The sequence below is a fragment of the Chiroxiphia lanceolata genome, chromosome 18 (assembly GCF_009829145.1).
Source record: "Chiroxiphia lanceolata isolate bChiLan1 chromosome 18, bChiLan1.pri, whole genome shotgun sequence".
Taxonomy (NCBI): Eukaryota; Metazoa; Chordata; class Aves; order Passeriformes; family Pipridae; genus Chiroxiphia; species Chiroxiphia lanceolata.
Window position 1 is genome coordinate 758,491 of NC_045654.1, and position 13,191 is coordinate 771,681.

Genomic DNA, 13,191 nt, shown 5'->3' on the forward strand with positions numbered 1-13,191 from the left:
TGTGGTGAGGAAGAGGAAGCACCGCGGGTTCGGGTGTCTCTCGCCGCCTCCCCGGTGCGCAGATTCAGAGCAGGGGACAAACACCCGCCGAGGTTTCCGGTGCCTCCGGGAGGGGCTCCGAGCCGCGGACCCCGAGCCCGGGCGGTGCGGGCGCGGCTGCGGCGGAGGTAGGGAGGGGGGAGCGGGCCCGGTGCCCGCTGCCGCCCGGGCGTCCCTCTCCGCCGCTTCCTTTAGGTGGCACCTCTCCTCCAGGAATGAGCCTCCCGGCCCCGCACAGCCTTGCCCGGGCCGCGGCCGCACCGCGGGGGCTCCGCCGCGGAGCCGCCGCCGTCGGAGCGGCCCCTCCTCCCCCCCGCCACCCCATGCCCGGCTCCCCCGTCCTCCCGCTCACTCCTCCAGCCAGTAAATCCGATCTAGGCTGATTCCTCTCACGTCAAACCACATGATCCCATAAAACATTCATCGCCGCTCCATCCCCGCTCGCTCGCCGCTCGCTCCCGGGATACAGCGCAGCCGGCTCCGCTCCCCGCCGCGGGATCCGCCGCAGCCCCGGCCCCGCACGTGCTGCGGGCGGAGGGAGGAAGGACGGGCGGAGGGAGGAGGAGGCAGGCGGGCAGGCAGGGAGGGGGAGCCTCGCCTGGATGCTGACTCCAGCTCGGGGGCTGCTCATTCCCCCGATGAACGAGGGCGCCGGCACCGGGAGCGCCCCCCCCTCCCCGTGCGCCGCCGCTCCGCGCTCGGGCTGAAGTTTGGCACCGGGATCTGCCCCGCTTTCCCAAGGATTGTACCGCTGCCGCTCCACTTTGCGCCTCCAGACGTGCCTTCCCCGACCCCTAAGATGAAGAGGGCGATAGCTGAAGGTAGGTGCGCCCCGTCCCCCCCACCGCCGGGGCTCCCCGGGGCAGGGCGCGGCGGCCGCGGCCCCAACTTCGCCCCGCGCCGGGAACTTCCCTCGGCGCAACTTTTTGTTCCGTGGAGTCTCCGGGAGCGGTTGGTCCCGTACGGGGGAAGAGGGGCCGGGCCGGGCCGGGAGAGGCGGCGGGGAGGGCGCGGGGGGAGCGGGAGCGCCGCGGCTGCGGGAGCGGAGGGAGGGGAGGCCGGGGGGTAGCGAGCACCGGGCTGAGCCCCGGCACGGCTCGGCACGGCTCGGCACGGCTCGGCAGCGGGATGGACGCAGAGCAGCGGGCTGAGCCCCCTTTGGCCCCCGCCCAGCCTCGGCTCGGCTCGGCCTTGGGGTGACCGGGCGAAGTTGGTGCCGCCGAGGGAAGCGCATCCCGCGGTCCCCAGCCCGCATCCCGAGATCCCCAGCCCGCATCCCCCGGCCGAGGGGGCTGGAACGGGGGGGGAGCGGGGCTGGGGCAGCCCGGCTTTCCCCCGCTCCCAGCCCGGCCGCCGGGGGAGCACCGGCCCCGCTCCCCGAGCCCGTCCCGGACCCGGCCAGCCCCGGGTGCCTCCGGCCGGGGAAGTTCGCGAAGGGTCCGGACTCCCCGGGGGGACTACGGGTCCCGGGGTGCGGTGGGAGCTCCCCGCAGAGCCCTTCCCGCAGGGTGTCCTCGCTTCAGCTCAGCCCGGTGCCCATTAGACAGGGGCTGGGAAGAGCTGGGGGTGCAGGGGTTGGGACCCCCCTTTCTGTTCGCTCCTCCGGGGGAGAGAGGCACGGGGGATGCAGCTGGCACGGCTCGATCCTCTGACTGTAAACAGCCCTTTTTCATCTGCTTTGGCGATAATCTTTGCTTCCCGGTCCCGGTGTGCTGGCTGGGGCTGGGCTGGGCTGGGCTAGGACTCGGACTCTCGGAGCCCCCCGGTCCCGCCGTGCCTTGGCCATTTGCGGCGGCTCCGGGTGAGCCCCGAAACGCAGCCCCACAGCGGAACACACGCTCTCCCGCTGCAGTTCAGAGCGCCTGGAGAAGCATGTGCCTCCCAGGTGTGTTTGCTGGGAAACCAGCCCACGGATTGCAGTTTTTAACTGGAGGGATCAGCCCATCGTGGGAGCGCCAGTGCTGCCCAGACTGCTGGGCAAGGGACATGTGGACATCCGGAGCCTCTTGCTGCACGGAGTCTCTTCCCGAGTATGCTGTCTCCAGCTTGCTTCCCGTTCCCATCAGTGACACAATATAACTCTTCTTTCCTTTCTATTTTGGAGGGCACTCTGGCTGATTTATTGTGGTGATCAGAGGACACATCCAAGCTCTGATCCAAACAGCACACCATCTCCTTTAAAGACTTTGTATCGGTTTTAAATCTGAAATGGCCAATTTATTCCTGTTTGGGGAACACCTTGGGAGCAGGTTCCGGTGCCCAGGGGCCCTCAGGGGATGCTGGTGTTTCAGCCTCCATTTGCCGTGAGCCGGAGCCTGGACAGGAGTCATCCATCGATTTGAAGCCGGCGGCTCAGGGCTGTGCTCAGACTGCTGGTGCCAGGCTGTGCTGGGGCTCTTTGTGTCCCGTGCTGTTGCTGGGGGGGGCTGTGGCCGTGCAGAGCAGCATCCAGGTGCTGGGTGTGGTACAGACACCCGGATCCTCCCTCCTTACCATCCCAGATCCTGGTGCAGCACAACACTTCTCCACACAGTGACATTCCCGGCTGCTACCAGCATAATGTGGAACAACACAGAGGATAATGAAATATAAAAACTGTGTTACAACGGCTTTATTTATAGAACAAGGCTTTGAGGGGTTTGGGTTTGAATTATTCCCTTTTTTCCTGCGGTTTATGAATTGCTCCTGTGAGAGTCCGGGTAGCCTGGATTGCTGGCAGGTTTGACTGGAAAGTCCTTATGAACCTTGGGAGATTATGTTTAGCTGAGTGACCATCCTACTGTATCTGGACTACATTTCCCACTGTGGGCTGCCAGGATGCTTCAAGTGCCTTGTAAGCCAGAAATAGCCACCAGGGGCAGTTGGACAGGCAGAGCTTTCCCTGTTCTCAGCACTTGCTGCCTTATTAACACGATTCATTTATATTTAAAAAGGGCTTTCCATGCTTATTCTTTTTTTTTTTAACAAATGCAAAACCCTGTAATATGAGAACCTACATCAACATAAGAGACTCCTTATTCACCCATGTGAGAGCAACTCTTTTTTTTTTCTTGAGAGAAAAAAATTTATCATATAATTTTTATATTTCCTGTCTTTATAATCTTCATTTTTTACCAAGACACTGCTGCATTTTCTGGGCTTGATTCCCCCTTCCCCACCAGGCAGCACAGACCTCAGACCTATATTCTGTGGCACTATCAGGGACCATCGAAGGGTGTGTTTGGATGGGTTTTCTGAAAAGGAATATCCTTAAAGAGAAATTTTAGGGCAAAAGGGTGGAGGTGCCGTTGCACCGCTTGGTGCCTGGGCATTGTGTCAGTGCAGGTGTCAGTGCAGGTGTCCCTGCTGGTTGTGTGATGTTTTCCCAGATAAAGCTGGTCCAGGGAGTGAGTTAATGAGATGGTGAGAAAGCCCCATGGTGTCTCCATGCTGGGGGTTGTGGACAGCACGTGCTGGGGCTGCTCCTGCTCCACTGGCATAGGGACCCTGTTCCGCTCTGGCTTAACAAGTCAGGGTAATTAATAAATTACCTCCATCCCGTGCTCAGGTGCTCTGGGATTCGCTTGGGGAAAACCTCCTGGGAGCCTGTGCCATCCACAGGAGCGATGGGAAGGAACAAGAGGAGGAAGGGGACAGTTTACTACACAACGAGTGTCCCTCTGCTTTCACATGCTCCCTGCTCGGCTTGGAATGAGGGGGCAGGGGAATTGCTCCATACACTCATCCTGGTGGCTCACTGTGGAGTTGGAAGCTGGCGAGGGACATGGGGGTCCCCAGCTAATATCCTCATGGATTTCTTGATAACCCCGTGCCAGTCAGGGGCTACTAACACAGATCCTGCGCTGTGTGATCTTCTTCTGACACCAACAATGACTTTGGCCATTAAACTTCCAAAGGAATAAGCAAAATCTGCAAAATCCAGCAGCACATATGGGAATTTTCTATGTTTTTCAGCTCGGAAACAGCAAGGAGCCTGTGAGCTGGGGGCTGGGAGGGGCAGGGATGCTCTGGAGGACAGATCTCAGGAACAGAGATGCTGCTGTGGGGAGTGGTGCCTGCCCTGGAAAGGACTGTGTCTTCCTTCCCTTCCCATCCTCCCGAGCCTTGTGGGAGAGGGGGAAGGAGAGGGAAAATCACTTGAGCCAGAGCCTCGACAAGGAAGATGAGTTCTAATCTCTGCTCTGAGCCTGCACATGGCTGCTGTGCCAGTGGCTCAGGCAGCTCAGCCCTGCTGTGCTGCCGAGTCCATCCCCGTGGAAAGGCTGGAGCCGCAGCCCCAGGATTCAGCCTGTGGAACAGGAGGAAGAAGAAAGGAGTCGGTCTAATTAGGTGTGTGTCCTCTTCCCCTTGGATTTGCAATGCTTTCTGCTGCTGCCACCTTCGTTAAGACAAATCTCTGAGTGCCAAGCTCCTCTTTTGATGTTCCCAAAGAGGTTTTCTCTTTATGCAGGAGGCATGGGCACAGTGGAATAGGAGTATCCTGCACCACTGCACAGAGGTGTAAAAGGGAACATCTCAGCACGGCGCCTGCAAGGGCTGGGAGTCGCACTGAGGCTTCTCCTGTCCACGTGGAAAGCTCTGTGCTGTGTCCTAGAGCCAGATAGGGCTGTCTGGGATTTGTGAGTAACAGGGTTTCAGGGCTTCTCCATCACAGACACACAGAGGTGTGGGAGGGAGGAGTGAGGCTTGTGATCTACAAAGCCCAGCCTCTCCTCCCCTTTCCTGCTGTGGTTGCAACTCCTGGAGGTTTCCACATACTGGAGGAAAAGGGGACAATTGTACTGAAAAGTCTTAATCAGCTAAAAGAAGCAGAGGGTGGCTCCTCCTGTGTTCGCACAGAGATGCCGAAGCAATTCGTGCAGAGTTTGCTAAAATGTGCAGACTCACCTCAGCCTGCACGAGGGTCTCATTGAGGCTGGTGGGACACACAGCAATGGGAGGTTTGGGTGGCTGATTCCCCACTGTGGTGGTGTTCAGCTGGGATGTGTAGGCTCAGAGCAGATTGGCAGCCGGGTGCCACAGAGACTCCATGTGGTATGTGTGCATGGCCAGGCCCTGCCTGGGAAAGGCAGGACACCTCTGCAAGTGGTGTGGCACGGACTGTCCATGTTTACTTGGCTTTTAGAGAGCTCCCAGAAGTCAGGGCCTCTGGAGTCTGGTCTTGGCCCTGTTTCTAACCTCTCTGTACCCTTGACCAGGTCAATGAGCCTTTCTGTGATATGGTTTCAGCTTTTCCAGCTCAAGCCCTCAGAGACTGATGCTGAGTTATCTCCCCAGGGACCCAGAATATGCTTAAATTCAGCCCAGAGCTGAAACGTGGAGGTCTGTGCAATCACTGATCACTTCTTCAGCAGTGACACAGGGTCAGGTAACAAGACTGATGATGTTCTCCTTTGGGCTGTTGCTGCACCCACAGCAGGTTTGTCTCTTTGGGCTGGCCTGCCTTTCTCCCAGCCCTCACACTGGAGCTGATCAATAGCACCAGCACGTTTTATAGTATTTATTGCCCCTCTCAAGTCTCTACTCCTGGAATCAGGGGATTAGAAAAGTGCTTGAGTTTGTTTTTTTTTTTGTCCTTCCTGATTGCCAAGAAAAGCAGAAGCACTACATAAGCACATGCAAGACATCGAGGAAGTTGGAAGCAAGAAAGCACTCCAATGCTGTGATTTTTGGTTCAGTTTCTTGAGAGCTCAGTAGTTTGAGGCATCACCCTGCTCAGACTCTCAAGCAGCAGACAGTCAGCAGTGTTGGGTCCTCTCTGCGTGGGTCAGGCAAGGCAGGGTTACAGAACATTTGCTTTCATAGAATGCTTCGAAGGTATCATCTGGATACACCTGAAGTACATCTGGAGAGTACATCTTCAGGGATCTAAGGAACCTCTTGCTCAAAGCAAATGTAATTGCAAAGCCAGTTCTGGTTGCTCATGGGCTTGTCCTGCCAAGGATGGATGTCTTTCCAAGGCCTGGGTCAGCACCGGGAGGGCCCACGTCCCTTTGGGATGGTGGGGGTACCCCTGGTCTCTCCCAGGGCATGGCAGTGGGGAAGCAGCAGTGCTGGGTCCACCCTCCATGGGAGTAGGTGAACTCACTTCCTGGGAGTTCTGGAGCTGGTGCTGGGAGAGGTATCAAGGAAGACCTGAGGGTGGGAGTCACAGTCAGGGACCTTGGCAGGGACACTCAGGAAGGCAGCAGACACTTCCAGACAATTGTTTTGGGTTTGCTTTGCTGACTGCACTGGGGGAGGAAGCCCCTGGCCATATTTTCTGTGTCCTGTTACAGCTCCCCCAGCAGTGTCCCACATCAATGGTAATTACAGCAGAGTTTCCCTGGAGCTCTTTAGTCCTCAAATGCACCCTGTGCTGGCAGCCTGTCCTAACACGGTGCAGTGGCAGAGACCTCTCTGAGGACACACTTTAGCATGGCCAAATCCCAGAATCCTGGTGGGATGAGTCCAGAGCAGGGCTGTTGCACATGGGATCAGGTCTGCTGTGGATTTCTCTATCCAAGCTTTGGAAACCTCCAATGATGGAGCATCGCTGGCCTTTCCCACTATTGCAGCTGATTAAAAAGCCTTTTGTAATGTCTGAAATGACCCTCCCAAGCTGCAGTTCTTGGCCGTGTCCCTTTGCTGTGTCATGTGGCCTCACAGAGATGAGTTGGGCTCTGTCATCCTCACAATTGCCTTTGAGTAGCTGTAGGCAGTGATTAGATCACCTTCCACCTCCTCTTTGCCAGACCTAACCATCCTAAGCCCCTCTGCCTTACCTTGGAGGACATATTAGGACACATACTGGGAAGAAATTCTTGGCTGTGAGGCTGGGGAGGCCCTGGCACAGGTTGCCCAGAGAAGCTGTGGCTGCCCCTGGATCCCTGCAAGTGTCCAAGGCCAGGTTGGACAGGGCTTGGAGCAACCTGGGCTAGTGGGAGGTGTCCCTGCCCATGGCAGGGGTTGGGACTGGATGAGATCTGAGGTCCCTTCCAACCCAAACCATTCTGGGATGTAGTGATTCCATGGTTCTGTGACACACTGGAGGCTTCTGACCATCCACAGTCATCCTGGGCGGTGCCAGCCCTGGTGTGTCACAGCCCCAGGGCAGGGCCTGTCCCTGTGCTGGCACTGCTGGGGCACCTCCAGCCCTGGGGGCACTTCTGGGCCCCTCAGACAAGAGACACTGAGGGGCTGGAGCGTGTGCAGGGAAGGGAACGGAGATGGGAAGGGGCTGGAGCAGCAGGAGCAGCTGAGGGAGCTGGGGGGGCTCAGCCTGGAGCAAAGGAGGCTCAGGGGGGACCTTCTGGCTCTGCAACTCCCTGACAGGAGAGTGTAGTGAGCTGAGTTTCAGGCTGTTCCCAGGGAACAAGGGACAGGAGGAGAGGGAATGGCCTCAAGTTGCACGAGGGGAGGGTCAGGTTGGATATTGGGAGAAATTTCTTCACTGAAATGGTGGTCAGGCACTGGAACAGTTTGACCTGGGCAGTGGTGGAATCCCCATCCCTGGAAGTGCTCCAAAAGTGTGTGGATGTGGCACTTGCCACAGTTTGGTGGTGAACATGGTGGTGCTGCTGGGGAAAAATTTGGGCTGGATGATCCCAGAGGTCTTTTCCAACCTAAATGATTCTGTGATTCTCTGATCGAGCTCATCCTCCATTGGAACTTTTTGTTTTCCCCAAGTTAGTTAATTTTGGACTCAGGAAATCCCAGCTGGACAGTATTGGAGGTGCAGCCCCCCAGCCCTGAGTGGAGCTGGGCAGTGACTGTCCCACCCCACTGCCCACGCTCCTCCTTGCACAGCCCAGGGGGGAGTTCCCATATTTAGGAGTAACCATTTGCTCATGTTCACCTTGGTCCCACCATAGCTCCCAGGCCCTTCACACCAAACTGCTCACACTTTGCAGGCTGGTTTGGCTGCAGAGGACTATTCTGCCCCAGGTACAGAAGTTCCTGCACTTCTTGTACCATTAATAATAATATTACCTCTTAAAACTGTTCCACTTTCACTCTTTCAGAAAGCTCAGACATTCAGGTAAATGATACCAACCTGCACATGATTTGGTTTCTTGTGGTACCAAAGTGTTATTTAGCAGTGGGTCAGAAACGTTTGGAGAAGTTCAGGGAAGTCCAGGGTTCCCATCCTGCACTTCTCTTCTCCAAATCACCTGTGCTGCTGCCCAAGTTCCATCTAGACAGCCAAGGACAAGGCAGTGCTTCACATGGGCTCCTTTCTTCCTTCCACCATCAGCATCCAGAGGGGATCAAAGTCCTTTTGCCCAATGATGCTTGTTTTGCTGTTCGCTTCTGGAGCTGACTCAGAAAAACTTTCTTGTCCAGCATTTCTGTACTTAATCCATGAAGGTCTGGAGAGTCTTTATTGTTAGCTATGCTTTGATCCCCATCCACAATTCCACATGGAGATGAAAACAGTCCAGAGAAAGCAAATGGAGATACAGCAGCAGCCTGAGGTTCATTGCCTGGATGGGAGTTTCCAGCCTGTCACAGCTTTGCTCCATCCCGTGGGAGCTGGACATGTTCCCTCAGATGGCTCTTTGAGCCCTGGTGCCTTCTCAGCAGTTGTGCTTTCTTTTATCTCTGTGTGCTGCACGTTCCCTGAAAACAAAGGACTGTTTGCATTCAAATGTGATGCTTTCTCTTCTTCCCCAGTGCACAGGATAATTACAGTGCCTTGCGTGGACTTGTACTAATTGATCAGTTATTAGTGATAATTATAATTTACATGATGATTTAAGGGGCATTTCCACAGCAGAAATGATGTTCTGATACAACAGTTCGGAGTTGCTTGTGATATGTCAGATTATATCCTGTGAGCTGCTCACTGGGGAGATGGGTTAAATTTTATTTTTTTGTTAAAAACCAATCCTTTTCAAGAACCATCTGGTTGCTAAATTCTTCTCCTGAAGCTGTGCAGTTTGCTGGGAGTTCATTTGCGTCTTTAGCTCCTAAAGAGGAAGTAAAAGTGACTGATTAGTCTAAGACTGGGACCATTCACATCAAAGTGACAGATTTTGTGAGCTGGATTTGGGAAAGTGTTTAAAACTGGTGCGTTTTCATTAAATTTTGAAGACTGTGGGCAGAACTCTGCTCTGGGCACTCCAGCACAGCTCTGGGCTCTGCACCCTGTGTCGTTCTGTCAAAGTGAATTGTGTGCCTGCTAAAATTTGCATGTGCTTGTTTGATGACTTTAAATATTGATTTTAATTGTGCATCTTTCTTAAGGCTGTGAGTGATGGAGCCATGGACAATAACCATGTGCATAACACAGCCATGTGCAGGGAGATGGGAACTCAGGCTGACTCTTAAGCAGAAGGGAGGAGGGAAAAGAAAGGAAAATACCTTTGGCGGCCCCAAATTCAGCTTTCCCTGCTTCCAGGCACCATGGGGGGCTTTGTCAGGGATGTGCCTTCAGCTGCCAGGCAAATTGGGGTTTCAGAAGCCTTTTGTGAGTGCTGGTGTCAGGCTGTGAAGGCCCCACACCCTCCCCTCACCAGAGGTGTCTTTGGAAATCCTAAGAGCAAATACTGAGTTTGTGAACGTGGGGTTTGTCTCTGCAGAGAAAAATGGTCACCTGAAAGCCACTGGGACCCTTTGGACTCGCACGTGGACTTGCACTACAAGGGCCTGGAGTGCCAGGACAAGGGGGAATGGCTTCCCACTGCCAGAGGGCAGGGTGAGATGGAAGATTGGGAAGAAATTCTTCCCTGTGAGGGTGGGGAGGCCCTGGCACAGGTTGCCCAGAGCAGCTGTGGCTGCCCCTGGATCCCTGGAAGTGTCCAAGGCCAGGTTGGACGGGGCTTGGAGCAACCTGGGCTAGTGGAAGGTGTCCCTGCCCATGGCAGGGGGTGGCACTGGATGGGCTTTAAGGTTCATTCCAACCCAAACCATTCCATGATTCTGTGATTGCACATCCCCGTGGCATCGGTGTGTTTTGAGGGGCAGTGGGAGGTGTGGTGGGAGCAAATCCCTGTCCCTGGGCACGGGTTCCTTCCCAAGCACACCCCCCCAGCACAGATCTGGCCATGATTAATGCTTTCCATACCTGTGCAAATATGGTTAGCATTGGCTTTACACTAGAGGGCTGTCTGTCCCTTTCCCTTTGGAGAACAGGCTGGAGTTGCTGTGCCGGGAATGTTTTACAGTATCCCCAGGATTTGACAGCAGCCCGTTGGTGGGGTGGGTGATGTGATGCAGGCTGGAAGTCACTGCTCAGCTCTCTGTGCTGCACAGGAACACCCTGGCCTGGGCTGAAGGGCCCTTGGATGAGGTTCGTCTCAGGTGAAATGAAGCCTCAGTGGCTGTGTCACCAGGCACTGTCCCCTGCAAGGTCAGCAGCCTTTCTGCAGCAAGCAGCAGGTTTCCAGCCAGCCGTGTCTTCCCTCCTCTTATTTCAGACCATGTTTGCTGTCAGTGTTGGCACAGCTCTGGGTGTCCAGGAGTGTGGCATTTCCTGCACTTGAGAGAACCTGCAGCCCTGAACATCTGCATTTCCAGCTGTGGGGTGCACTCGGACAGGGATTGCTTTGGAAGTGGCTCCTGGGCGCTGGAGGAGGGTCTTTAGCATCCCAGGGCTGACAGAGATTTGGCAGCTTATGTCTGGTGGGACGACTCCTCTGGCTCTCCTGCCAACAACAGGGCTGAGACCTCCATGGGCACCTTGGCCACCATGAAGGACAGTTGCTTTGGGTCCACTGGTATCACAGGTTTCAGAGAATCACAGAGTATCCTGACCTGGAAGGGACCCACAAGGATCATCCCGTCCAAACCCTGGCTCTGCACAGACCCCCCAACAATCCCACCCTGTCCCTGAGAGCATTGTCCAAATGCTCCTGGAGCTCTGGCAGCCTTGGTACTGTGCCCACTGCCCTGGGGAGCCTGGTCAGTGCCCAACCACTCTCTGGGGGAAGGACCTTATCCTTATATACAACCTAACCCTGCCCTGACACAGCTTCATGCTGGTTTAGTTTAATTGATTTGTTTAATTCCCTCCCCACTCATGCTCATCTAGACTGACTTTAACTCAGGTAAAGATGGAACTAGCTGAGGTTTGCCTTTGCCTAAGAGACCTGGTTTGAATTCACACAGTCCTTAAACCAGTGTGCCTGCCTGGAGAGATCCAATCCCAAACACAAACCCCCAGTGACTTCCACGTGCATTGTGCCAGCTGCATTTGGGGCACATATTTTTCCATTTCTGGGTGCCTGAGCAGTCATCCTTTGGCTCAGTTTGGGCAAAAGTGGTGGTAATTGAGAGCAGCCAAGTCCCTTGACCCTGGCTAAGAAGGATCTGCTTCAGTGAGCAGGACTGTAGGAGGGGGGGATGCAGTGGGATGGCCAGGAAGGAGTGGAGGGGAGGCACCAGTAGGCACTGGGCACACTCTGGGGCTGAGTCTGGCACACACTGAAGTGCAGACATTGGTTCTTTGTCACAAGTTGATTTATGAAGTCCAGGGACTTCTCTCCATCCCTCAATTTGCAGCTAATGTGTCCTGAGGGAGGGGGGATTAATAATGGTAATTACAGCAGCTCTTGGTGACATTAACCACATGCACAGGGATGGGTGCTGGGAGCTGCTCTGCCACGAGGAACTGTCTGGCTCTCCATCCACCTCCAGCCCGGGCTGGGACAGCAGCTGCTGCCAGATGTGGGGCAGGATGGGGAGCAGCAGTGGGGACAGGCTGAGCTGGGCTGTCCCCTGAGCCCCGGGCAGTGATGTCCCTGGGCTGGGGCTGGAGAGGAGCCTGTTTGCTGCAGTATTGCCTCGCTGTCCCTGGTCACCTCAGCAGAGCTGGGAGCTGCAGGCAGGAGGGCATGGCCTGACCCCTGGTGACCCACAGCAGCCTTGACTTTCACCTTTGGGAGCGTGGTAAGGTTGGCAGAGACCAGCAGCACAACCAGTCTGGGATTCAGGGTGAGAAGGGGCTGTGCTGATACTGCCATTCCCTGTGGTGTGGGATGTTCCCTCCCCTTATGCCAGCCAGGTTGGAGTGCAGGGCAGTGTAGGAATCACAGAATGGTTTGGGTTGGAAGGGAGCTTTCAGCTTGTCTCATTCCACCCCCTGCCATGGGCAGGGACACTTTCCACTATCCCAGCTTGCTCCAAGCCCTGTCCAGCCTGGCCTTGGACACTTCCAGGGATGGGAGAGCCCCAACAGCAGGAAGCCCCTGGGAAGCTGCCTGGGCTGGGGCTGCACTGCTGCCCCCAGCTCTGCTCCTCTGTCCAGAACAACAGCTGCTGAGTCCCTCACTTGGCTCGTTCCATTTCAACCCACAAAATGGATTTTAGGCCTTCTGGGTGAGACAGCAAAGGGATTCTGCCATCCCAACCTGCCTGGGCATTGTGGTGGGGGGGGCGGTATCAGCTCTTGCAGGCCTTGAGGGGTCAGTTTTAAGCCTGGATTTCTGACATCATGTGGTGAAGTGAGATGAGACGAGACCTCAGCTGGGCTTGGAGCCGGAGCCTGGCTGAGGGGCTGTGCTGTGATCTTAAGCCTGGGAAAGGCGACATCTCTGGGTTTGATGTTACCCACAGCACTGAGGAGCCATTTCTCCCAGTCTTTTCGGCAGTTCTACCATGACACAGTTGTGTCAGCTGCTGCTGAGGCACTGGCCATGCTCTGGGGGCAAGGCAGTGTCTAGAAATCAGACAGTGGTTGTTTAAATCTCATCCCCAAGTCAGCCAGCGCTACTCCTGAGTTCCTGAGGCTGCAGCCTGTGCTGTGTGCAGGCAGGGTGGTCCTGAGCCCTGGGAAAGGATCTGGGAGGGGCTGGGGGTGCTGCTGCTGCCTGAACACAGTGCTGGCCCAGGTCGTGTCCCTATGATAGTCCCATTCTCTCCCAGGCTGGAAGGAGTTCCCAGGGAGGAGCACAGCCAAAGAGAGACATTTATACGAGTGGCATGATAAATGAATCCGAGCTGCCTTGGGGGAGCCAGCCCAGAGGAGTCTTTACTTGGCCATGGCTTTTCAGTGGGAAATGCTTTTCTTTTGCTGTGTTTATTTTTGGCTTTCCTAGTATTTTGCTGGGCTTACAATTAATCCTGAGCTTCTAGGTAGCCAGCTGGGCTGTGGAGACAAAGTCTGCCTCAAAGCAGTTTGTTTGGTCATTTCCTGAGGACCTTGGATTTACTAGGAGCTTGGAAGAACTT

The 13,191-nt window shown here is 55.5% G+C and overlaps 1 protein-coding gene across 1 annotated transcript in view; it reads left to right on the forward strand.

The window, feature by feature from the left end:
• Window positions 1-365: 365 nt before the first annotated feature.
• The window catches only part of RTN4R (reticulon 4 receptor), a 91,676-nt gene continuing 78,850 nt past the window's right edge, over window positions 366-13,191 (forward strand). The window contains exon 1 of the mRNA XM_032706145.1: window positions 366-860. Within this exon, the coding sequence (XP_032562036.1) occupies window positions 839-860 (22 nt within the window). The 5' untranslated portion in view covers window positions 366-838. The remainder of the gene's footprint in view (window positions 861-13,191) is intronic.